Source organism: Petromyzon marinus, chromosome 46 (genome assembly GCF_048934315.1).
Source record: "Petromyzon marinus isolate PM22_M1 ecotype Great Lakes invasive population chromosome 46, UKy_Petmar_22M1.pri1.0, whole genome shotgun sequence".
Taxonomy (NCBI): domain Eukaryota; kingdom Metazoa; phylum Chordata; class Hyperoartia; order Petromyzontiformes; family Petromyzontidae; genus Petromyzon; species Petromyzon marinus.
The window spans coordinates 14,039,393-14,066,175 of record NC_133712.1 but is presented as its reverse complement, the minus strand read 5'-3'; the positions used below and the strand labels follow the sequence as shown (position 1 = coordinate 14,066,175).

Below are 26,783 nucleotides of genomic sequence, written 5' to 3'. Positions count from 1 at the left end.
TGCAGCCACGGGCACCAGGGAAGTTCATCTCCTGGTCAGCAGCCTCGGGATCCCGAATCCCCCTCGACGTCGTCGCCGCCGCAGCCGCCGCCGCCAGCGATGCCGAGCGTGGCGGAGCTGTGCCGGGGCCTGCCCCTGGATCCGCTGCCCCCGCCACGCGGTCGCGACCCCAACTGCCCCCACGCTCCCGTGAGGACACCCGGCCTCTCCCCTGCCCAGGAAAAGGTAGCACCCCCCCCCCTCTCTCTCCATTCAGCCCCCCCCCCACCACCAGCAGCACGCAGTGGCTGTCACACCCCCCCCACCTTACCTCGACACGCGCACCACACGTACCACATACACCTCACACGTACCACACACGCACCACATACACCTCACACACGCACCACATACACCTCACACGTACCTCACACGTACCACATACACCTCACACGTACCACATACACCTCACACGTACCTCACACGTACCACATACACCTCACACGTACCACACACGTACCGCATACACCTCACACGTACCACATACACCTCACACGCACCTCACACGCACCACATACACCTCACACACGCACCACACACGCACCACACGCACCACACGAGGTGTCCGTGTGTCTCCATCGACGCGCGGTGTCACCGTCACGCTGTGTCCGGCGGCGAGAAGGGATCCCCGGGGTTCGATTCCCGACTCGAGCGCCGCCTTTCTGCGTGGAGTTTGTGCGTCCCCCCCCCCTGTCCTGCAGAGTGCGAGTGAGCGTGGGTGAGTAGGGAGCGGTGGTGCAGCAGTTAGCGCGCTGCGCTACAAACCTGGCGAACCGGGTTCGATTCCAACCTTCACTACAAAGGCAGAACCCTCAGGTCACGCGATCTCCGTCACGCTATTGAGACATAGAAGTAAAGAGGACGTCAAGATGAACAAGGGATTATCACCTTAAAATGAAATAGCTCTGTGTCACCGCGCACCCTTACAAATTGTACACGAATTGATGCAATGAATATCACGTCGCGGTCTGATTTTCGCTTGCAAGTTTCAGATTTACTGCAATACACCCGTCCTTGGACGGGCAAAAGGCTAGTAAGTAAATGCGCAGACAATGCTTAGATATTTGTCTCTCCGTGTAAAAAGGGCAGTCGCTGGATTCGAACCGCAAACCTCACCACGGCTGAATCGCGTCACCGCCCCACGACTGAAGGAGGAGACTGTGAAGAGTGAAGCTCCTCCGGCTCTCAGTGGTCATGTGGCCAGGTGGTCATGTGGCCAGGTGGTCAGGTAGCCAGGTGGCCAGGTAGTCAGGTGGTCAGGTGGTCAGGTGATCAAGTGGTTATGCGGCCAGGTGGTCATATGGCCAGGTAGCCAGGTGGTCAGATGGTCATGTGGCCAGGTGGCCAGGTAGCCAGGTGGCCAGGTAGCCAGATGGCCAGGTAGCCAGGTGGCCAGGTAGCCAGGTGGCCAGGTAGCCAGGTGTTATCATCGGTCATGAGCGGGAGTGTGTCTGTGTGTGTCCCCTTGCCGTTCACCACCCTTCGCAGGTCGCCCTGCGCAATGCGCTGCGTTACTTCCCGGCCTCGCTGCACGAGCTGCTGGCCCCGGAGTTCCTGCAGGAGCTGCGGGCGTACGGACACATCTACATGTACCGCCTGTGCCCCACGCTCGAGATGAGGTGGGTGCCCCACAGCCTGCAACCGCCGCATGAACCCGGTGCCGCTCCCTTGAGGAACGCCAAACCTGATCGCCTTTTCCTTGACCCGGTCGCCACCGTGGGGCGCTCCGTCTTGGAGGACGGGTGAGGGTCAACCCACTTTTGACCCCACCTGTCGATCGACTCACCTGCGGTGAACCCATTACACCGATGCTGAGAGGGGACCTTGAGAAACTCACACCCATTGTTTTGACTGCCGCGCCGGGAGATGGAATCGAACCTACGACCTTTGGATTCAAGTCCGGTGAGCTGCTGCTGCAGCTGACCGTTACTGTGGCAGCAGCTCCTGGGAGACGATGGTCTTCACCCGAAACGTCGGACAATAGCGAAACATATTTAATATTTATGTTTCCTTTTCGAGCCCGAGTGTTGTTGTTGACACGGGGCGTGTTGGGTTATTGTTGTTGTGGTTCATGTCCCACTGCCCATGCTGGAGCAGTAGCAGCAGTATCAGGGGCATAAACCATCGTTAAGTGAACTCCGGTCAATCTCGCAGCAGCAGCAGCGGCGGCGGCTTTTGACTGCTGGCCATCGAACACAGATGACGGTCACCGCATCGCGCGGCGCTTTCAGATGCGCTTCTCCGGCCGTCTGGAACGCTCTTCCTTCCAGATATGAGGAAGCCACTGGAGCAGTGTAACGTTTAAATCATCCAGATTGAAAACGCATTTCTCTCAAACTACTAAAACTGCTTTTTAGTATGTTGTTCTTCCCCCACACCTCCAATTATCACGGTTGGCTACGTACGGTGCAAAAAAAAATATTCAACATCCGTTGTACAGGTAAGCTGTGCAAATTACCGGAACTCTGCTCACTCCAGCGGTAGCAACGTCTGCTGCGGCCACGGACTCTGTGAGGGCGTGGAGGCGATCCTCTCTGTGCCGCTCACGGCTCGGCTCTCTCCTTGTTTTTTTTTCCTTCCCACAGGGCGTACCCGATCCACGCGTACCCGTGCCAGTGTGTACACGCGGCTGCCATCATGCACATGATCATGAACAACCTGGACCCGCGGGTGGCACAGGTGGGCAACTGGACCAATCCGCAGCAGCTGCTGCAGCAGCACCAATTAAACTCACGCACAAAGACAAAGACACCCCCCCCCACGTATGAAGACAAAGATCCCACGTATGATCTTAACAGACTGTTGGGGCAAGTGCTGTTAGCGAGCACCTATGAAGGCCGGTACGGCACACGAGGGGGTGGGTGGCCAATACCACGCCCGGCCGCCTTTGTCTCCCTAGTAGCCATGTTTACACACCGCGCCAGGTACTGGGAGGCCCAGGACCGGTTCAGATAATCGTCACTGGTGTTGGCCATGAGCGGGAATCGAACCCGGGTTGCCGGGTTCATAGCGCAGCGCGCTAATTGCTACACTACTGCCCCAACAGTCTGTTAGGACTACACACTCACATACACACATACACACAACAACAACCGCCATTCGCCACTAAGTGGCGGTGACGTCACCATGACGCTTGTGCCAGGCTATGTGCACCCTGAGGCCACGTGAAGTGTCGAATGCCCGCTGGCAGGTCACGGGGCAGACCCAGGTGCCACGGGTCGACTGACTGAGATGACTGGCTGATGCACCACCTGTGCCCCCTACTGTGCCAACCTGCTGTGCTTTAGCCACCCGGCGCTCCGCTCGTTGTTCTGAGCGTCGCTCCTCCGCCCTCCGTTGTTGTTGGAGGGTGACTACCTCCAACTGCCCAGTAGCGTCCTTCACGAGCCTCCTCCACAGAGGCCGATCTTGACACCGCTGGTACCAGTCATCGGCAAGTCCACTCAGCTCCACGTCCTCCTGTACCACATCACTCCATCTCTTCTCTAGCCCGTGCCGCGCCCGCTTAGCCCCCTCAATCCGGCTGAACAAAAGCTGTTTCGGCATGCGGTGGCTGGGCATGCGGGCTACATGACCCAGCCATCGCAGCCTTGCCCGCCGGAGGAGCTCACCGATGGGACCTTGCCCAGGTCATTCAAGGATTTGTGAGCTCCTCACACAATCCAGTCTGGTTAAACCCAGGATGGATCATAGGCAGGCCAGCATAAATGTTTCTAACCGGCGAAGATGTTCCATTAGGGGGGTCCACGTTTCACAAGCGTAGAGAAGGGAGGGAATGACCGTGGCCGAGAAGACCTGAAGCTTAGTGCGGAGTGACAGACCAGGTAGCTTCCACAAAGCGTTACGCAACCGATGAAAAGATATTGCCGCTCGACTGATTCGGAGTGAGACCTCTGCTGTTAAACTGGAGCCAGTCATAAGCACACTGCCCAGGTATGGGAAACTCTCCACTCTCTCCACAACTGCCCCATCACTGATTGGGAGTTGTGGGGGTGGAGTGTCCGATGGTACAAAATACCCAGGCAGGTGCTTAGTTTTGGTGGGGCTGATGGTAAGGCCCCACCTCTTAGTGGCACGCTCCAGTCTCAGCAGCAGCGTCTCCAACTCCTCCTCTGACTGAGCAGCTATTACCAAATCATCAGCATACATAACGTGGTTGAGCAATAGGGAGCCATCCCTTGACCGCACCCGGGCATCGATCAGCCTCCCATTATATCTGTACCATATGGAGATTCCCCCGGTACAGCTATTGAAGGCTTCACGAACTACGTGGTCAAAATAGATGTTAAATAATGTGGAAGCCAGAGGACATCCCTGTCGCACCCCAAGGTGTACAGGGAATGGCTCTGACTCCCGGCCACGTAGTTTTACTTGGGCCCGCTCACCATCATTAAGGTCCTTAATGATCGTGAGCAGAGGGTCAGGTACTCCAAAAGCATGAAGAACAACCCAGAGCCCAGGCCTACTGATGGTATCATAGGCCTTGACCAGGTCAATAAAGCAGAGATGTAGGTCTTGTTGGAATTCCCTACACCTCTGCTGTAGCAGACGGACAGAAAATATGGCATCTGTGCAGGACCGCCCTTTCCTGAAACCGCATTGGGGCTCCGCAAGCCTCTCCTCAGCGTGCCTGGCAAGGCGTTGTTGAATAATCCTTGCCGGGACCTATCCCAGCACACTGAGGAGTGAGATGCCCCTGTAGTTGTTACAGTCTGTGTGGTCCCCCTTCTTAAAGAGGGGGACAACCAAGGCATCCTTCCAATCCTGCGGAACCCGTCCAGTGGTCCAGACTGTTGTTATGATGTCATATAGGGCAGTCTGTGCACAAACTCCACCCTCCCTCAGCATTTCGCTTGGGAGATCATCTCTGCCCGCTGCCTTTCCTGGTCTCAGACTCCGGATCGCCCTCAGTACTTCCTCAACAGATGGCACTTCAGCCAGCCACTCACAGGGGGTGATTTCTTTCAATATTTGAGGCACCGCAGCCTCAGCAGGGTCATCCTCACTTTGTGCCACGATGTTTTCCTGGCTGAGGGATTTTCCCTCCCCCAGGTCCTCACAGAAATGCTCAGCAAATCTGCAAACCTGTTCCTGGGGGTCGGAGATTGGATCACCGTGTTTTCCCCTAATGATGGTAATAGGTGTGGCGCTGCAGGTTACTTTTTTGATGGAGCTAAATAGAGATTTGTGATCACGGGCCACTGAGGCAGACTCCATCTCCTCAGCAACCCGCGACTACCACCCATCCTTGCAGCGCCTCACGGCTCTCCGAACCTCCGAGCGAAGGCTGCGGTAAGCATCCTCATTCTCTGATGTGGGATTCTGTAGCCGATGACAAAGTGGGCCTGTCGCTTTTTCTCAACCATCCTGAACACCTCCTCTGTCAGCCAGGGTCTCTGGAGAGGTCTGGACCGCATACCCAAAGCAGCCATTGCAGCTGCATGAGTCACAGTCCTAAACCTCGCCCATTTACCCTCGACATCAGGAGGAGTGGGGGACGATGCCAACCCCAGCCGCAAGCGATGATGAAATTCTCGCTTGCAACTTCCATCAGATAACTGAGACCAGGCCACTTTAGGTTGGAATGGGGTCCTGGGTGTACACCCACCACCGGAGTGGAAGAATGGCAGGCGCATCTTACAGATGACTAGTCGATGGTCAGAGGGCAGATCAGCTCCACGGTAGGTCCTGGTGTCAAGCACATGGGCTCGCATCCGCTGGTCCGTCACTATGTAATCCAGCAGATGTTCTTGCTTGGACCCGGCATGCATCCATGATGTTGTGTGGATGTGCCGATGCCGGAACAGCGTGTTGGTAATTACAAGCCCATGGGCTGCACAAAAATCTAGCAGGCTCCTACCATTGTTATTGAGCTGATCTGGCCCATGCCCTCCAATCACTCCAGACCAGGTGCCAGCATCATGACCAACTTGGGCTTTGAAGTCACCCAACAAGATGACTCTATCCCGAGGGGCCACTTTAGCCAGCACCTGTGACAGGAGGTCATAGAAGGCATCTGACTCATCGGCTTTGCCTGCATCCCTCCACGGATGTTCGTCTTCGGTGGGGGCATAAGTAACCACGATCACCACTCCTTGCCTCCGGTTGATGGGAAGGCGAGCCCAAAGTAGCCTGGGGCTTACAGCTTCCCACACCTCACCACCACGCTCCCACGCCCCCTTCATTCTTTTGTTCAAAAGAAGAGCCACACCCTGCTGTTTGGCAGTCTGCTGCCCCGAGTAGAGGACTATCCACCCCTCATGGTGGCAGGAGCCAGAACCGGTCCACCGGACCTCCTGAATGCCACAGAGATCCAGGCGGTACCGGTCCAGCTCCCAACAGAGGAGTGGCAGCCTCTCTTCCGCAGTGAGCGTTCGAACATTCCACGTGGCAATCCGTAGTGGCTTTTCGTTGTTTCTGGAGGAGCCCCGAGGGTAGAGATTCAATCTCCTGGCTCCGCCAATTGGGGTTTGGCCAGGAGACGTCATAGACGCCTGTCCCCCCGGGGCCTCCAGCACAAGCTTATTAGTTACATATTTTAATCGTAGTTTAGTGGTAATTAATTGAAGGTGGAGGGGTTACCAGCCCCTCGCACCCGTCCAGAGCCCCCGTTTAGCCACTGTGGTGGTCACATACACCATGAGGGGAGGAGCCAATCGGAATTGGCCCTCCCCCCACAGCACTGTCCACGACAGAGTTGCCCGTCCGGCACCGCGAGGAGGTAGGGGGTTGTTTTTTCCGGACACATACACATACACACATATACACACATACACACACATACACACACACATACACACACATACACACACATACACACACACATACACACATTGCATACGAATGTCATCTCCCCGATTGGGCGATGAAAGGCTCGCGTGCTGGGAGAGTCGTGATGATGATGGTGGTGATGATGATGGTGGTGGTGATGATGAGTGGGGGTGTGGGCACGTGTTGAGTCAGCGTGGAGCACGAGGCGAGTACTAATTGATGAGGGTTGCCAAGGGGAGAGATGATTGGTTAATTGGAAGGTGGAGGTCAGGGAGAGGTCAGGAGGTATTTTAGGAGAGAGGGGAGCCACTGGTTTATGGTGCCCCAGTGGGTTCGGAGGAAATCCCCAGCGGGATGGGAAGCAGCCCCCTAGCCACGAAAGACTTTCTACACGTACAGAGAGTGGAAGCGGGGTAATCGAGGAGGCCGTGGGAGCCGTGGGAAGCCGTGAGTTCCTCGAGGGGAGTAAACGGGAGCGACGCTCGAGGCGGTGTGGTGGTGGCCGGCCTCGCCAACAACGTTGTTGAGGCCGGGGTCGACCCCACGGCGTCCCGAGCGGGTGCGGTGCCCCCCCCCCCCCCCCCCGTGGGCAAGGCCCCCTGCCGCCCCAGGGGCTTTCCCGTCGCACCGCGGGCGTTGGCACCGGTCGCTTTCCACACGCGGCCCGTGGTGGTGCTCGTGGCCACGTTGGTGACCACGGCTTTCTGTTGAATGGGGGGGGGGGGGGGTGAATAAGAATTTGCTGTTTGACCCTTTATGGCGCTAAAACAGGAGGCGGTAAGATCATTAGTAGATGGGGTTTTTTGGGGTGTTAGATCGCGTAAAAATATAAATATTGAGTCGCTAAACCCGCCACCACCCGAGACAGCTAATTAGTAAGGCTTGTCACGTAAACAGAACTTGCCAATTCGTTACTAGAACAGCACACCGGTTGTGTGTTGGAGAGCAAACCCTGATCGGAGTAACGGCGTGTTCCCGAAACTCCACGTGTTGAAACAAGCGTTAAGATCTTGATTTGAAGCTTTCGTGACTGCAGGAATCCATACTTCACCTGAAGACGGTTGCTTGCGTTGCGATCGAAACGTCGCGATCTATTTTTTTTGTCTACCTACGTGACTTTCACGAAAGAAAACAAAGAGTAAGCGTTAAGATGTTCAAACGCGGGACGGATACGCCTTATTGCAAGGCATCAAGTACTGCTGCATTAACCACGCGCGCGTCACGCGTGGTTCATGCAGCAGTAGTGATGCCTGCATTGCCTTTGACACGGGTTGGCCTACACGAGAGAGATGGGGGGGGGGGCCTCCCTTTGTGGCCACGTCTAAAACCGACCACTGTTGGGCCCAGAGCACAACGCCAAAAAGTGAACCCTCGCCAAGGACGATGCGACTATCGCAGCACCAATAGCCTCGGGGCTGAGCAGTCGTAGCTATCTATTTAGCGTTTGAACGTCTTAACTCTGTTTTTTTACGTACAGAGGGTAAAACCGATATTTGTTGGCACGTGGCTTGGTTTGTAATACAATTTAAACGGAAAGGTAATATTCATAAAAAAGGTTTTTGGGTTAGATCGCGTTATTTATAATTGTGTCGTAACCCTCCACCACCCGACACGGCCAATCAGCAAAAAAAGTGTCACGTTGACAAAAGACAAAATAGTTTTACCCCTTATTGGCACTAAAACACGAGTTGTTTTAAGATGTTTAAACAACCAAATGGGTATCTGTTGCAAGGAATCGAGTCTGCATTGACCACACGTGCTTGTGGTGAACATGCAAACAAACATTCTCCGATAATTGATGGCATTGTCGTTGAAACTGACTAGCCTACACCCGAGACAGCCGATGTCCCGAGTCTCACCGGTGTCAGACCAGAGAACAACACCAAAAGGCGAAGGTAAAGATGTCGCGTTGCATGTTGTAGGCCTACTGTGAGCGGTGCTGCTGCTGCTGCTACGCACAATTCGAAAGTTATAACTCGCACAAAGCCAAGGGGTCCCCCTCCCCCGTGTGTAGCCTAGAGCAAGCACTGTTGGGGCAAGTGCTGCGAGCGAACATCGGTGTGGCCAGGACCACGCTCGGCCGCCTTTGTCTCCCCAATGCCCCCATGTCTCGCGCACCGCACCCAGGCACTCGTGTGAGGCGCGATGACCGCTTCACTCCGAGTGGACATCAACGAATTCGATGGTGACATTCGCAGAGGAGGCCACTGCTGGGTCAACATCGAGTTCCGAACTTGCGAAATTCGAAAAACGACGCCGCAAATGACTTTTTTTTACCGTTGTGATCGCGCGCACGCAGCAGCGGTCACCGCACCCGCATTGGTAGCAAACCTCATCAATCTTCGCGAGTGAGTGCTGTGTGCCGCTGTTTGGTGTCCTCAGCCGGTCACAAACTCAACCTGCAACTCGCGCGCGTGCAGTTTCCCCAGGAGCTGGTGACTTACGGAGGGAATGGGCAAGTGTTCAGCAACTGGGCCCAAGTGAGAAACCGTCTTGTGCCCTCTACCCCTCTCTCTCACACACCCACACACGTGTACCCTGTACCCCACACACACCCACACACGTGTACCCTGTACCCCACACACACCCACACACGTGTACCCTGTACCCCACACACACCCACACACGTGTACCCTGTACCCCACACACACACACCCACACACGTGTACCCTGTACCCCACACACACCCACACACGTGTACCCTGTACCCCACACACACCCACACACGTGTACGCTGTACCCCACACACACCCACACACGTGTACCCTGTACCCCACACACACCCACACACGTGTACCCTGTACCCCACACACACCCACACACGTGTACCCTGTACCCCACACACACCCACACACGTGTACCCTGTACCCCACACACCCACACACGTGTACCCTGTACCCCACACACACCCACACACGTGTACCCTGTACCCCACACACACCCACACACGTGTGCCCTGTACCCCACACACACCCACACACGTGTACCCTGTACCCCACACACACCCACACACGTGTACCCTGTACCCCACACACACCCACACACGTGTACCCTGTACCCCACACACACCCACACACGTGTACCCTGTACCCCACACACACCCACACACGTGTACCCTGTACCCCACACACACCCACACACGTGTACCCTGTACCCCACACACACCCACACACGTGTACCCTGTACCCCACACACCCACACACGTGTACCCTGTACCCCACACACACACACCCACACACGTGTACCCTGTACCCCACACACACCCACACACGTGTACCCTGTACCCCACACACACCCACACACGTGTACCCTCCACCCCTCTCTCACACCTCACACGTGTGTCCTCCACCCCTCTTACACACCCACACACTTGTACCCTCCACCCCTCTCACACACCCACACACGTGTACCCTGTACCCCTCACCCCCACCCACACACGTGTACCCTCCACCACTCTCTCACACCCACACACGTGTACCCTCCACCACTCTCTCACACCCACACACGTGTACCCTGTACCCCTCTCACACACCTCACACGTGTGTCCTCCACCCCTCTTACACACCCACACACTTGTACCCTCCACCCCTCTCACACACCCACACACGTGTACCCTGTACCCCTCACCCCCACCCACACACGTGTACCCTCCACCACTCTCTCACACCCACACACGTGTACCCTCCACCACTCTCTCACACCCACACACGTGTACTCTCTACCACTCTCACACACCCACACACGTGTACCCTGTACCCCTCACACCCACCCACACACGTGTACTCTCTACCACTCTCTCACACCCACTCACGTGTACCCTCCACCCCTCTCTCACACCCACACACGTGTACCCACGCAAATGGCTCAACTGGGGTTGAAAGGGTTTTTCTGGGTAAATAAACATCACAAGAATAATTAACTAATCGAGCACATTGTCGCTTGCGTGTGTGTTCCTGGGGAGCGGTAGCGTCGTGGCGAGCACAATGCGCTCACGGCCAACAACAGTGGCGATTACTTGAACTGGTCGTGGGCGTCCCCTAGGTCGGCTCGGCATCAAACGAGTGCCCGGTGCGACAGTGTAAGCATCGCCGCTCGGGAGACAAAGGCGGCCGGGCGTGACGCTGGCCACCCACCCTCTCGCGTGCCGTGCCGTCATAGGTGGTGCTCGCTAACAGCGCTTGCCCCAAGCAAGTGTAGCCCACGGTCTGCGTGGGCCACACGATGGGAGAGGGTGGAGGGTTAGCTTTGTCTCCGTGACCCTCGCTGCCCGTGGTGGCGGTGGTGGTGGTGGCGGTGCAGTTCTGGGTGGTGATGCAGCTGCTGGCCGAGATGACGGAGGAGCAGACCCTGGTCGTCTACAGCGGCCACCCCATGGGGCTGTTCCCCAGCACGAGACACGGGCCACGACTCGTCATCACCAATGGCATGGTGAGGTTCACGCGCGCGGGGGGGGGGGGGTGAGGCGCGCGTGCGCGGGAGGGGGCGAGGCTTGCCCGCGGGGGGGGGGTAATAAACGAACCTCGTCCAGTATTTATGGCCGAGCTGAAATATCTGTCCCCGGTGTGAGAGCCGCCGTGCACCTGCCCCCGGCGACGCATCGATGATTGGGTGCAGCCGACACGTCTCTGGACCCTTTAAATCAAACAGCGCCTCGTCAGCGGAGTTCCCACTGGCATCAATCAACGCCGCCGATGATGATGATGAACTCCCAGACGTGATATGAAATGGGCGCTCAAAGGGGAATATCGATCAGAAGGGGGTCCCACGTCCCTGGCACCCCCACGCCGTCTCCTGCAGCACCCTGCCGCCACGGTCTCTCTCCGGGTATCTCCCGACACCCCACCCTCTCTCTCATCCTACCGTGTCTCCATCATTTACCTTACACCCAGACAAGGGTTAAGTCCTGTTGACTCAATTTACCTATCTGGGCTGTAAATTACTGCTGTGTTGGCCGCCCTAATCGTTCCCCTAACCCGCGCAATGAACACAAGACAATGGGTGTCCGTGCGGTTCTATCCGTGCACTGGGAGTCTTCCAGTCGACCCGTGGCGCCAACCATCGTCTTGAATACCCTTGCCCCCCCCACCCAACAATCAAATGTATTGAGCAAAGACAAAGATCCCCCCGTGTAGCCTGAACAGACTGTAGGGGCAGTGATAGCTCAAAGAAGTGGCTTATCACCACGTTGGAAATTGATAGCAGCCAAATACTCTCAAATGCGTGTTTCTGAATGCGGAGGGAAAAACCGGAGGACCCAGAGAAAAATCCACGCGACCATGGGGGAGAACACGCAAACTCCTAATATACAGCAAGCGTCAGGGTCGGGATGTAACCCACGAACTCCTGTATACCAGGCGAGGTAGTTAACATCGGACCACGTTAGCTTTAGCCCAAGGGCCAAGCAATGAGTGGCCGTAACAGAGCGCACACACGGGGTTCACAATTGCTGGCGCAGTGACGCGATAGAACCGAGTCCGTTCCATCGCGCACACGCCGCTACGCTACCGCAGCCCCATCGCGCACACTCTCACAATTACCGGTCCTGGGCCTCCCCTAAGTCCACTCAGCCTCAAATGAGTACCTGGGTGCGGCCGGGCGTGGGGCTGGCCACCCACCCCCTTCGTGTGTCGTTCCGGCCTTGATAGGCGCTGCTCGCTAACAGCACTCGCCCCAAAAGTATGTTGAGGCTATACGGGGTGGACCTGTCTTGTGTCTGCGTGTCGTGCCGTGCGTGTGTCCCCAGGTGATCCCCAACTACTCCTCCCGGGAGGAGTACGAGAAGCTCTTCGCCCTCGGGGTCACCATGTGAGTGAACCCCCCCCCCCCCCCCCCCCGTGGCATATTTGTAGCTGGGCGACTGTCAACACCACCACCACCACTTGTGCCTTGTCATCAATTAGCATGCCATAATTAGTCACGGTCACATCATTATGACTCTTGTTTACCGAGGAGAGCCTCGCCGAGTCTCCAGTCTCTCTTTCAAGGAGGGTCCTGCCAAGTTTTCGCAGTAGGGGGGGGGGGGGGGAGCGATGTTGCTGTCGCTGCTGTGAAATCATCGCAATCGAGTGATGGTGCAGGGAGTTTTTCAGCGCCGGGAAGTTTTTGGCCAAAAGCAGTTCCACTGTGTTTGTGGGGTTTCGCTATGGGAGGGAGGAAACCGGAGAAGCCAGACCAGGGGGACTTCATACAAACGCCACACGCAGTTGAGAGCCACACGGAGAGCAGTGATCTTGGTGGCGGATCGAATCTCAGGCACCGCCTGCGCTGTAAAAGCCGCCAGCGTCACCGCCGCTGCTGCCGTGAGCGCTCGCACTGAGGTGGCTGCTGCTGCTACTGCTGTTCGTTGTTGATGTTGTGGTGGTTGGTGGTGTCCGCGCCAGGTACGGGCAGATGACGGCCGGCAGCTACTGCTACATCGGCCCGCAGGGGATCGTGCACGGCACCCTGGTACCCCGCGCGCACGCCACGCACGCCACGCACGCCACGCCCGGCACCGTGCTCGCTGCGCTGCTGCCGCCGTTGAGTAACCGTGGCGCTGCCGTGGCCGCAGCTGACGGTGCTGAACGCCGGGCGGCGCTACCTGGGGCTGGAGGACCTGCGGGGCCGCGTGTTCGTCACCTCGGGGCTCGGCGGCATGAGCGGTGCGCAGGCCAAGGCCGCGGTGATCGCCGGGTGCATCGGGGTCATCGCGGAGGTGAGCTCGCCCCGCCGCTCCCTCAGCCTCACCCGGCTCGCCCGCCTCGCCCGTCGTGGGGAGCACTGCGCTACGAACCCGGCGACCCCAGTTCGATTCCCGCTCACGACCGACGACAGCGGCGAATGTTTGAACCGGTCCCGGGCCTCCTCTAGGTCGACTCAACCTCAAATGAGTACCCGGCGCGACGTGCAAACATTGCCCTTGGGGAGACAAAGGTCGGCCGGGGCTGGCGTTGGTCACCGCCAACCCCTTCGTGTGCCGTGCCGGCCTTCATAGGTGCTCGCTGACAGCACTTGCCCCAGCAGTCTGTTGCAGGCTACACGGGGGATCTTTGTCTTTGTGCATCTCAGGTGGACGAGGTGGCCCTGAGGAAGCGGTTCGAGCAGGGCTGGCTCATGGAGGTCTGCACCAACCTCGACCACTGCATCGCGCGCATCCGGTGAGCACGACCCGTGTGTGTGGGGAGTGGTGGTGCAGCGGTTAGCGCTACGCTGCGCTACGAACCGAGTTCAATTTCCGCTCACGGCCACCAACACCGGTGACGATTGTCTTAACCCGTCCTGGGCCTCCCCTAGGTCGACTCGACCTCAAATGAGTACTTGGTGCGATGTGTAAAATTATTGCCACTGGGGAGACAAAGGCGGCCGAGCGTGGTGCTGGCCACACACCCCCTCGTGTGCCGTGCCGGCCTTCGAAGGTACTACTCATTAACACCACTCGCCCCAACAGTCTGTTAAAGACTACATGGGGGGTCTTTGTCTTTGTGTGTGTTTAGTGATGCACGTGCCAAGAAGGTTCCCCTCAGTCTCGGTTACCATGGAAACATCGTGGACTTGTGGTGAGTTGAAAAGTTTATTCTTGCGGAATATCACTCTCATTGGTGCGGTGGCACGGTGCGATGTGGTGTTGGGGTGGCACGTCGCGGTGGTGTGAGGGAGCGGGGTGGCACCTCGTGGTGGTGTGAGGGCACGGGGTGGCACCTCGTGGTGGTGTGAGGGAGTGGGGTGGCACTTCGTGGTGGTGTGAGGGCACGGGGTGGGACCTCGTGGTGGTGTGAGGGAGCGGGGTGGCACCTCGTGGCGGTGTGAGGGCACGGGGTGGCACCTCGTGGCGGTGTGAGGGCATGGGGTGGCACGTAGTGGTGGTGTGAGGGCGCTGGGTGGCACCTCGTGGCGGTGTGAGGGCACGGGGTGGCACGTAGTGGCGGTGTCCTCTCGGCACAGGGAGCGGCTGGTGCAGGAAGCGGAGGAGAGCGGGGAGCTGCTGGCGGACCTCGGCTCGGACCAGACCTCGTGCCACAACCCCTACGGGGGCGGCTACTGCCCCGTGCAGCTGGCGCACGGCGAGGCGCTGAGCCTCCTGCAGGCCGAGCCCACGCGGTTCCGCGCACTCGTGCAGGAGAGGTGCGCGCCGCACCATCGCCACACGGCACCACTGCACACGGAGTTGGATTCCCACTCACAAATAAACTTCAGCGACGAATATCTGAACCGGTCCTGGGCCTCCCCTACGCAAACTTAATTGGGTACCCGGTGCGACGTGTCAACGGTAGAACTGGGGCAACAAAAGGCGTGGTGGGGGCCACACATGCCCTGCGGTGTCCGGTGCCAGCCTTCGTAGGTGCTCACTAACAGCACCGTCTGTTGAGGCTACACCCGGGGATCTTTGTCTGTTGGTGTGCGTTTGCAGCCTGCGGAGGCACGTGGCGGCCATCAACGCCCTGGCAGAGCGAGGCCTCTTCTTCTGGGACTACGGCAACGCCTTCCTCCTGGAGGCTAAACGCGCAGGTAATGTCCCTCCCCTCCACAATGCTCCCTCCCTCCTACTCCCTCCTCCTCCCTACTCCTTCCCCTCCCTCCAGGCCAATATGGGCCGGCATGGCTGGTGGTGTCCATGCCGAGCGTGCGACGTGGTGCGTGTCTTCTCTAGGAGCCGACGTGGAGAAGGCCGGATCCGGTGACCAGACCGAGTTCCGGTACCCGTCGTACGTGCAGCACATCATGGGGTGAGGCCGCCCCTCCCGGCCGCGGGTCCGGTCGGCACGCAGCACCGCACAGAGTCCTCCTCTTGCCCTAGGGTGGCCTCCTGCCTTCCACTGGGGGCCACACCCAGGCACGCCTCCTCTCGGTCGGCAATCGGCCCCATCCCACACCGCGCAGGTTACCGCGATAACGTCCTCACGGTAACCGACACAAAGCCGGAACCAGATCCCCCGGCACAAATCCATCGCAGACGCCAGTTCCCGGACTTGGTGGCGACGCTGCTCTGGCCGTTCCGCCGTGACCCGGTCAGCCCGCACCGCGGGGTGACGCCGCGCCGGCGATGACTCCGCTCGTGGTGGCCCCGCGTCCACTCGCGTACCGGCACCAGCGCGACAATCGCCCTCCAATCCGTGCTCGCGTTTCCGCAGCTGCATTTTACTCCTAACGCATTGAATTTGTCGGAGCCAAATTATACACTGCTGGTGTCTGTCCGCTGTTTTTCAATTTCCTCTGTGGCGCGCAGTTATTTTTGGCTCCAATTTCTATTTCCGTCATAGCTACGCTTGTAAGTACGCCAGTGCCGTCGGCCTCCCGAATTGTCCGTCCCGGTTTTAACTCGAACACGACCGCGCGTGCCCAGGGACATCTTCTCCATGGGCTTCGGGCCCTTCCGCTGGGTGTGCACTTCCGGAGACGCCCGCGACCTCCTTGCCACCGACGCCATCGCAGCTGCCGTGCTCCAGGAGATCGTCGCCGACCGCAGCCACCCAGGTGGAGGGGAGAGGCACGGGGGAGAAGGGAGAGGTGTGGCCGGGGGTTCACAGTTGGAACCCAGCAGCAGGCTGCCCCGCTTGTTGCTGCCGGTGTGGTCCCCGTTAAGCTCCGCTTCTCGTTGGACATTAAAAGACGGCGTGAGCCGGCCAGTGCTCGCCGGCGTCGCGGCCAAAAATTTGCCAAATCCTAAAACGGTTACCCCGCCGGTGACTCAATCGGGTTCGCACGCGGCAGCAACCACCGCCCCTCTCCTGGCAGACCGACGCCCGCTTGCAGGCCGGCTCCGAGGCACAAACACGGGGAACAGCTGCCACCGCGGGGCGTCCCATCTCACGTCCGAGATGCGACGCGAGGCACTCTGCGTTTCCGAGTCATTTCGACGAGCCCCATGTGAATGAGAATCTTGCTGCTCCTGCCCATGCCGTCCGAGCGCACGGACGCGGCGCCGGTCGCGCCGGCACCGCTCTGCTGTGACCTCCTCTGTCTCCACGATCCCCCGCAGTCCCCGAGTCCGTCCGGCAGCAGTACCTCGACAACATCCGCTGGATCAAGGAAGCGCACAAGCACAACCTGGTGAGCCGGCGTGGGTGCGGCGGCAGCGTTCGCTGTTCGTTGCCGAGGTTCGCGGTTCAATTCCGGCGGCCGCCCTGGTTAATCCTTGTGCTGGTGGGCAGCGTGTGAACCAACCGTGATAAGTGCTGCTGGGCACTGTCCGCTTCACTCGCGGTGGACGTTACAGATCCCGTGACGCCATTCGGAAGGAGTTGGCCATCGTGTGCCCCGCGTCACGGTCCGAATTTGCCCAATTTGAAAATAGATCGCTCCGCAAACGACTCAACTGGGTTCACAGGCGAGCGGCAGCCGTCGCCCCCTCCTGCTCACGTGTGGGAGGACCCTCCTGGATTTGGCTCGAGGTACTCGGCGAGGCTCTCCTGGGTTAGTGGAGCGCGGGGGTGGCGGTCACACCCCCGTGGCCGCGGGGTTGGCGTCACTTGTGAACGCGGTTGCCGCCCGTGGCCGCAGGTCGTTGGCTCGCAGGCGCGGATCCTCTACTCCGACCAGGCTGGCCGCGCCGCCCTCGCCGACGCCTTCAACTGCGCGGTCGCCGACGGGAAGCTCCGGGTGAGAATTCACGCCGAGCGACCGCAACCTTCCGAAACCAGCTAACCGTGTCCTGAGCCGACGACCAGGTTCCCAAAGTCCGGAGTCGGAGTGAGCTGCGCGTTCAAGCGACTTCATCCCAGCTCTAAGACAACCTTGCGTTGCTGCCGGTGACCCCGGCTCGCGGTGGCGAGCGTGCGGTGTAACGGTGACGACGCGGCACTGCGTTCCGACTCCCGCAGGGCCCGGTGGTCATCAGCCGCGACCATCACGATGTGAGCGGCACCGACAGCCCCTTCCGCGAGACGTCCAACGTCTACGACGGCTCGGCCTTCTGCGCAGGCAAGGGGCTCGCGGCAGCACCGCCTCTCGCTCGCGCACACACGCGCTGGTAACACGCGCGCTGGTAACACGCGTGCTCAGTTGCCAGCTCGCTCACCGATATCTCTCACCCTCAGACATGGCCGTGCAGAACTTTGTGGGCGACGCTTTCCGCGGGGCCACGTGGGTGGCGCTGCACAACGGCGGCGGCGTCGGATGGTACGACGCCCGCCGCTACCCTCCCTCCCGCACCACTCCCCCTCGCTCGCTCCGACTGCACCACGGTTTCTCAGCACGGCCCAAAACGGCAAGCGGCCAGGAACAAACAGCACCGTCAAAGATATTTATCGATGACGAATACCTAAACCGGTGCGGTGTGAAAATACCAACACTCGGGGAGACAAAGGAGGTGGCATGCGCTAAATGGCAGTGCTGGGTGGGACGCGCGAGCAGGAGGGGCGGCGAGGCCCGATCGTCAAGGCGGCCACTGGAGTGGTCTCCGTGAGCCCAGCGGTCAAGGGGAAGAGAAGAGAGCACGTGGTGTGAGATGCTGTCAGGGCAGCAGCGGGTCTATGGGGCTCTTTGTGAGTCCACGAGTCTCGGAGCAGGTGGTGAGAGACTGTCCCCCGGGCAGGTCCTGGGAGGGCATCGCGCATCTCCTGCGCAGCAGCTGTGGGATCTAACGGGGGGGGGGGGAGAACGCGTCGCGATGACTTCTTGATTGATCTGAACATCACTTGCCCCCAACAGTCTGCTAAGGGCCATGCGGGGTGGTCTTTGACTTTGCAGGGGTGAGGTCATCAACGGTGGCTTTGGGCTGGTGCTGGACGGGTCGAGCGACGCGGCCCAGCGTGCTGCCCGCATGCTGCACTGGGACGTGATGAACGGGGTCAGTGCTGTGACCTCCCGACCCCCCCCCCCCACCCGGCTCACTCCTAGCGGGCAGTTCGAGACACCCCACCGCCACCTGCTGCGTCGGTGCGATGTCGGTGCGATGTCTCGGTGCGATGGGTTGATGTGACGTCGCGATGACGTGCCAGCGTATGTTTGCGCAACGCCTGTGCCGTCCCTGCAGGTGGCTCGCCGATGCTGGGCAGGAAACGTCACGGCTCGCGAGACGGTCAAACGGGAGGCAGCGCGGCATGCGGACCTGCGCGTCATACTTCCCCACCACCCAGCAGACTCAACTCTCCTGGATAGGGTCACTGGCAGTGGCTGCGGCAGCAACACCCCCTAGCAACACCACCCTCTAGCAGCAGCAACACCACCACCCTCTAGCAGCAACACCCTCTAGCACCAGCAGCAATACCACCACCCTCTAGCACCAGCAACACCACCACCACCCTCTAGCACCAGCAGCAACACCACCACCACCACCCTCTAGCACCAGCAGCAATACCACCACCCTCTAGCACCAGCAGCAGCAACACCACACTCTAGCAGCAGCAGCAACACCACCACCCTGCAGCAGCAACAACACCACCACCCTCTAGCAGCAACACCCTCTAGCACCAGCAGCAATACCACCACCCTCTAGCACCAGCAGCAGCGACACCACCACCACCACCACCCTCTAGCAGCAGCAACAACACCACCCTGCAGCAGCAGCAACACCAACACCCTGCAGCAGCAACACCACCACCCTCTAGCACCAGCAGCAGCAACACCACCCTCTAGCACCAGCAACACCACACTCTAGCAGCAGCAACACCACCACCACCCTCTAGCACCAGCAGCAGCAACACCACCACCCTCCAGCACCAGCAGCAACACCACCACCTTCTAGCACCAGCAGCAGCGACATCACCACCACCCTCTAGCAGCAGCAGCAACACCAACCTCTAGCACCAGCAACACCACCACCACCCTCTAGCAGCAACACCACTACCACCACCCTCTAGCAGCAACACCACCACCACCCTCTAGCAGCAGCAACACCACCACCACCCTCTAGCACCAGCAGCAACACCACCACCTTCTAGCACCAGCAGCAGCAACACCAACCTCTAGCACCAGCAACACCACCACCACCACCCTCTAGCAGCAGCAACACCACCACCCTCTAGCAGCAGCAGCTCTGATTACTGCCGCACCGCGAGAATGATCACGAGTGTCGCTGTGGGTTACTCGTGCAATTTAACTCGGCTACTCTTCACCCCCTTCGTGTACAATGTGTCTCCGCATACATTTTTTTTGTTACAAATCCCATCAGCCACATGGTCTCCTGGGAGCACATTCCACAGCATTGGTTTAATACGAGCAACGCTGCAGCGGGTTTTGATTGTCAGTGTCTCACGGGCAGTTGGGAAATAAGTTAAAAGTAAAATTCTGATTCAGATGACGTTTTAATTCCAATTATCTGTACACATCAAATAAAAGCACAAGTTTGAAGGTGGAGTGTCACTGCCTCCCTCCATAGTCACCAGCAGGTCTCCCCCTCTAACTGCTGCCTGTGTGTCACCTTGGCGTCAGCATCACTGTCACCCCTGCATCACCCCAGTCACTGTCAGCCCCCCCACCCACCAATGTTGTCACCGTCACCGCCCCACACTGTCACCGCCCCCCCCCCCCCCACCATCGCCCTCACCCGCGCATCACTCCTGCATTGCGGTGCCATCTGTCATGGGCGGCGGCAGCTGCATCATCTCCACGTCCCTCGAGGCCGAATGCTGGAGCTCACGCCGCACCTCGCCGGTCACGGCGGGGTGGCCGTGCACCTTTATGAGCTCCAGCAGCGCCTCCTTCTGCTCCGAGGAGAGGTCCTCCTTGTAGCGCTGCGTCAGCACCAGCAGAGCCTGGTGCCACAGCACGGGCAGCGTGCGCCGGTCGCTGCGGAAGCGCAGGAAGTGGGACACGAGGGCGTCCAGCACGCGGTACGGCAGCGCGTACTTCTTGTCGAGGAACAGGCGCAGGAACACGCTGTTGGCGCCGCTGTACTCCATCTCGGCGATCTTCAGCAGTGCGGCGCTGCACACGCGCAAAGATGATGACACAGATTCGGCGAGTGGCCTATAAAAAAAGCCGGTGGGGGCAGGGTGCTGTTAGAGGGCACCTAGGAATGCTGGCACGGCGCACGAGTACTATATTCTGATTTCCTCCCACAGGTATACAACAACTCAATACAAGACCACAGAGCTTGAGAGGTTGTCTCCCTTCCCGAGCTCTTAATAATAATTTAAATGTATAATGAGCCCTTAAAACAATCGTTCTCACTTTTCTGGTTCCCCGCGCCTCGGTGTGTAAATCAACCGAGTTACAAAGGTTACAGCGGTGGCTGGCTTGAGACGCAGTTTGCATGACCGCCGTTTAGAGTCGTCAATAGTTATGGGGGTAGTCTGCCGAGGTGGTGGCGGCGACGAGGCGCGAGGGTGCGGGCGGGGGGGGGGGGGCACCTGGAGTGCAGCACGGGGATGGAGGACTTGGAGAGGATGCTGCCGACGATGATGGCCTCCCGGAGGGTGCAGGTGCCCGACTCGCACAGAGGGAGCAGAATCCCTGCGCCCGGCAGCGAAGGGAGAGAGAGAGGAGCGGACAAGTTAAGCACCGCGCTTGTGCCACACCGGCAACGACGCGCCACCCGAGTGCCGTGTGAAAGCGTCACCTTTGAACCAGGCCCCAGGCTTGAACAGGGCCTTCTTGAGCGCCATGTAGAGGTGGAAGTTGAGGCGCTTGTATTCGGCGATGTCATCGCGCACGCGCGGCAGCAGCACGAGGTTGAAGAAGCGCTGCGCCATCCTCTCCTTCAAATTCGACGTGAAGATCCTGCGGCACAACCCCACTCCGTCACAACAAACACCTGCACAAGCCGGCCACCTCCACGGACTCCGTCCTTCAGAGCTGTTCTCTCCTTGCTAAAGCGAGCACTGTGTCAATGGTGCTCACCTCGTGTTCGTTTAGAGCCCCGAGCCACTGGGGGAAATACCACATTCTTATGGCAGGGGCAAGTCGATTTATAGAATAAGCATTGTTAACTCGGCAACGAGATAAAAAAATAACCACGTTACAGAAGAACTTGAAAACTATTTTGGTTAAACATATTTTACCGTTACAAAAGTTGGCTCGACCAAATTACCTTTAAAACTGTTCAGAGTAACATTAAGTTACTTCCATTTTGTTGTACACACCATGCGCTTTAGAAGCCAACATCTAATAGCATTTACCCAATGGCTCCCAGGATTGGTAGCCTCTCCCAGGTGGATCCAAGCCTTGGTAGCCTCTACCCAGTGGTTCCCATCTCTGGTAGCCTCTACCAGGTGGCTGCCAGCCCTCGTAGTCTCTACCCAGTAGCTCCCAGCCCTGGTAGTCCCTACCTGGTGGCTTGGTAGACTGCCGCTGCCGACCAACTCTCGGGCTCCGTGACGTACAGAATCTGCTCCCAGTTTGAGAGCGCTGGGATGATTTTGAAGGCCTTGGGAAGCTTCCCACTTCTGTATTTTGTTAAAATCTGCAATGGCAAATTTGGAAACAAAACGACTGTTACAAACGTGGCAACCTGCACCGACGTGTTACCCTCGTGCAGCTTGAGAGCGGGCGTGCGGAGGAGCGCGGCGCGAGTTCCCGTGACCTCTCTTCTCTCATGTCCCATTCACCCTGTTGGCTCCAGTCTCGTTCCCTCTTTTGGCCTAAAACCATCCACGTCTAGTTTCGACGTTTCGTAAATGATCAATTCTTTGACATGCGATTCGATGCAGGTATTCCAATCGAAACGATGCCAATCGATGAACTGTTAAATTCCATCTTCTTACCGCTGCCAAATACTCGCACATGCATACAAGTGCGTCCTGATGACCCGTTGTCACGGTTGCAACACGTTGTCACGGTTGCAACACGTCATCAGGACGCACAGGCTGGCGACCTCAGCCCCTCCTCTCCCCGCCGTCTCTCGAACCTCGCGCACGCCTTTGTAGACTTCGAGCACGCGCGGGTCCAGCGCCGGCATGGGTCGCCCCGTGGCCTCCGACAGCGCAGACGCCACCTCCGTCTGCTTCTCCGTGATCTTCTCCATGATGATGTCCGCCAGTGTCTGCCTGCCCGGACGCACGGACGGACACGCGCGTTAACACATACGCGCGTTAACATGTATGCACGCACACAAACGTGCATACACAAACACATGACGCGCAAAGACCCTCCGCATAGCGTTAACAGACTGTTGGGGCAAGTACTGTTAGCGAGCACTCATGAACATCAGTACGGCACACAAGGGGGGTGAGTGCCCAGCAACCACACCAGGCTGCCTTTATCTCACCAGTTGCAATGTTTAAACACCGCACCAGGTACTCATTTGAGGTCATGTCGACCTAGGGGAGGCCCAGGACTGGTTCAGCTAATCGTCACTGGTGTTGGCCAAGGGAATCGAACTCGGGTCGCCGGGTTCATAGCGCTGCCGCTGCCCACATGCGCGTGCATGTGCTAGCTCGCGTGCGTGTACATTCCCACACAAAACCAGAGATACATACATGCACACACAAACATATCCACTCTCATGAACTACGGCCTCATTGCACAGCAACTCATATATTTAGAATTTATCGATCTTAATTCGCTATGCGTTACATTAAATTAGCATTCATGGGAATTTTTAATCTGCGCATTTCACGGTACTCAAGGTGGTGTGTGCGTAGTGCGTTACTCACACTGTACTAGTTTCCCACACTCTCCACGTTGGGGCTTTGTTCTGGTAAGTGTTTTACTGTATTTTTATTTTGCGAATTATGGAGTATTATTATATAAAATGTTCTATTTTCCATTAAATATGCGCGATAAAAATGTTTGCTACGTTAAGCATGATTTTTAAAATTATGATTTCTTCAGGCCGTATTTATTTCCCCCGAAGGAACGCATCTCCGATCCTATGATTTAAATCAATGGGAGACAAAGGTTAGATATATGACGGAAAGTCGCTCTGCGGCCAACTTTCCAGGAACATAACAGTTCTGTGTGTCGAGAGATGCCCGTAGAGCGGTCTATCAATGCACACACACACACCGACCTTAGGAGCATGTTCCCCGCACCTCCAATTCCCCCGCACCTCCGATTAGGCCGGTTGGCTACGTACAGTGCGCGAAAGAAGTTCAACATACATACGTACATACGGGCACACAAACGTCTACTGGTTTGTGCAAAAACCCAGAGATGCGCCACGTGCAATAGACAGGGCGCCCACGCACGCACGTACGCACCACAGCGCGGCATCGTCCACCCAACATCGCCGTGTGGCCTCCAGACAGGGCCTCTGGCCCTTACCTGGCTGGCGGATTCTTGTTCATGAACATCTCGATGGCGCGCTCATCTTCGGCGTCCACCTCCACGCACTCGTACGGGTGCCCGCCTGTGCCGCGCGCGAGGGCCGCGCTCTGGGACAACGAGGGCCACTCCTCGTCCGCCTCTTCCTCCTCCTGCTCCTCGTCGTCCGACGATGCAGAGCCCCCATCCCGCACGGCCGCACCTGCAACACCAACGGAGGGGGAAACGTGCAGCCTGAGGCCCAGGGCTCTCGCCACGAGTGGTCGTGCACAGCGGCTCGCGTCTGCACTCCTCCTGACTCTTACGTTAAGAGCAGGGCCCATAGATTGCACACACAGGACAAACGGAGTATACACACAGGGGCCTACGGGTTATACACACAGGGCCTACGGGGTAGACACACAGGGCCTACGGAGTATACACACAGGGCCTACGGGGCAGACACACAGGACCAACGGAGTGCACACACAGGGGCCTACGGAGTACACACACAGGGGCCTACGGAGTATACACACAGGGGCCTACGGAGTGCACATACAGGACCTACGGAGTATACACACAGGGGCCTACGGAGTGCACATACAGGACCTACGGAGTATACACACAGGGGCCTACGGAGTATACACACAGGGGCCTACGGAGTATACACACAGGGCCTACGGAGTGCACATACAGGACCTACGGAGTATACACACAGGGGCCTACGGAGTATACACACAGGGCCTACGGAGTATACACACAGGGGCCTACGGAGTATACACAGGACCTCCGGGATAGACACACAGGGCCTACAGATTATAAACACAGGGCCTACTGAGTACACACATAGGGCCTCCAGAGTATACACTGGACCTACAGAGAAAATGGTAGCCACGGAGTACACTCAGTCTCGAGAGTTGACACACGTGTCAGTCCGGGTGGAGGAATCATCGAGCCACGGTCACGTGAACGGTAGCCGCGGTTCGCGATAGTCGCGTTACAAGGCGGCGATTCACCGCCGCTGAGCGAGCGAGGGACTGCAGTGAATCCGCGAGTGCATCGATTGGGGGACCACCTTGGCGTTGTTCTCTGGTCCGACACTGGTGAGACGAGGCCAGGGAGAAGGCTGTCGCCTCTGGTGTAGGCCAATCCGTTTCAAAGGCAATGCTATGTGCTATCAAGAGCGTGTCTGTGAGCACGTCTTGCCGCACGTACGGTGTGGTTGATGCAGTAGTCGAATCCTTGAAAAACGTATCTACTGTACATAATTTGGTGCTTGAACATCTTATGTTCTTGCCAGAAAGGATAACACACATTATTATTACTTGTAATAATCAAGCGAGTGCGTGGCTCACGACTCGCCCCCGACTGTGCACCCACCAAGCCGCGTGATCTTGGCGGAGGAGCGGCCCCCAAGGCGCGCTCCCTCCGGCCCCGTCTCCTCCTCCCCCTGCCGCTCCTCCTCCTCCTCTTGCTGCTGCTCTCTCGCCTGCTGCAGGATCTTGGCCGTCAGCGCGTCGTCGACGAACGCGTCCTCGGGCCTCGCTCGCTCGGGCCGCGGGGCCCGTGGGGCCCGGGGCGCCGAGCGGCTCATCGCGATCTGGTCGGCCAGGCCCAGAGTTCGGCCGGTGTCACGGGCGCGCTTCTCCTTGGGCATGGCTCACGCGTGGAGGGAGGCTGCTTGCTTGCTGCTGATGAGTATAGGGGTGCTGCTGATATCGGCGATGCCGATGGTGCTGGCGACTGCTGATGTCGGCTGCTGCTGCCGCCGCCGCCGCTAGAGTAACGCGCTAAACCCGCACGGGACTTACAGGCGAGTGTAACTGCACTCGGGAGCCGTGTTTATACCGCGGAGTACTCAAGGGCAACACTCGGCAGAGAAGCCTCGAGGCGCGCAGTCCGTGAATGCTCCCGGAGTAATCCGTGGCTCTCAACCCCCCTCGCCACTCCGGGCGTCGTCCGCGAGACTTGAGGCCGCGTGGCGGCTCTGCTCGACACGTGGTCGAGGTGGTCGCTCGCCTCGCCGCCGCTTCCGGGAGGTGACGTCATCTTCCGGAAGAGAGCGGCCGGGGGTTTCGGTGGCGACTTCCGTGGAGGAGAACTTCTGGTGGGAGGGAGGGGGTTGGGTGGGGGAGGTGGAGGAGGGGGTTGGGTGGGGGAGGGGGTTGGGTGGCGGAGGGGGTTGGTTGGGGTGGGGGTTGGGTGGAGGAGGTGGAGAAGGGGGTTGGGGTGGGGGAGGGGGTTGGGTGGGGTGGGGGAGGGGGTTGGGTGGAGGAGGGGGTTGGGTGGGGGAGGGGGTTGGGTGGAGGAGGGGGTTGGTTGGGGTGGGGGTTGGGTGGCGGAGGGGGTTGGGTGGGGGAGGGGGTTGGGTGGAGGAGGTGGAGGAGGGGGTTGGGTGGGGGAGGGGGTTGGGTGGAGGAGGGGGTTGGGTGGAGGAGGTGGAGGAGGGGGTTGGGTGGGGGAGGGGGTTGGGTGGGGTGGGGGAGGGGGTTGGGTGGAGGAGGGGGTTGGGTGGGGGAGGGGGTTGGGTGGAGGAGGGGGTTGGTTGGGGTGGGGGTTGGGTGGCGGAGGGGGTTGGGTGGGGGAGGGGGTTGGGTGGAGGAGGGGGTTGGGTGGGGGAGGGGGTTGGGTGGAGGAGGGGGTTGGGTGGAGGAGGTGGAGGAGGGGGTTGGGTGGGGGAGGGGGTTGGGTGGGGTGGGGGAGGGGGTTGGGTGGAGGAGGGGGTTGGTTGGGGTGGGGGTTGGGTGGCGGAGGGGGTTGGGTGGGGGAGGGGGATGGGTGGAGGAGGTGGAGGAGGGGGTTGGGTGGGGGAGGGGGTTGGGTGGAGGAGGGGGTTGGGTGGAGGAGGTGGAGGAGGGGGTTGGGGTGGGGGA

At 58.8% G+C, this 26,783-nt stretch overlaps 2 protein-coding genes across 2 annotated transcripts; one reads left to right on the top strand and one right to left on the bottom strand.

Annotated features, from left to right (window-relative positions):
- The first annotated feature begins 99 nt into the window (after positions 1-99).
- Positions 100-20,076, top strand: UROC1 (urocanate hydratase 1). Its single transcript, XM_076074229.1, has 20 exons — positions 100-225; positions 1,528-1,658; positions 2,625-2,718; positions 9,231-9,290; positions 11,110-11,238; positions 12,554-12,615; positions 13,191-13,257; positions 13,361-13,504; positions 13,858-13,946; positions 14,283-14,345; positions 14,731-14,910; positions 15,197-15,294; positions 15,437-15,512; positions 16,130-16,260; positions 16,766-16,836; positions 17,287-17,385; positions 17,607-17,706; positions 17,823-17,904; positions 18,475-18,574; positions 18,761-20,076. Exons 1-20 carry the CDS (start codon positions 100-102, stop codon positions 18,920-18,922), a joined length of 2,064 nt encoding a protein of 687 aa, XP_075930344.1. The 3' UTR covers positions 18,923-20,076.
- On the bottom strand, positions 18,015-25,969 carry BYSL (bystin like). The gene is made up of 8 exons (XM_076074230.1): positions 25,291-25,969; positions 23,932-24,133; positions 22,574-22,712; positions 21,996-22,129; positions 21,287-21,447; positions 21,078-21,180; positions 20,273-20,652; positions 18,015-18,364 (listed from the first exon to the last, which is right to left on the bottom strand). Exons 1-7 carry the CDS (start codon positions 25,565-25,567, stop codon positions 20,280-20,282), a joined length of 1,389 nt encoding a protein of 462 aa, XP_075930345.1. The 5' UTR covers positions 25,568-25,969; the 3' UTR covers positions 18,015-18,364; positions 20,273-20,279.
- Between the last annotated feature and the right edge of the window lie 814 nt (positions 25,970-26,783).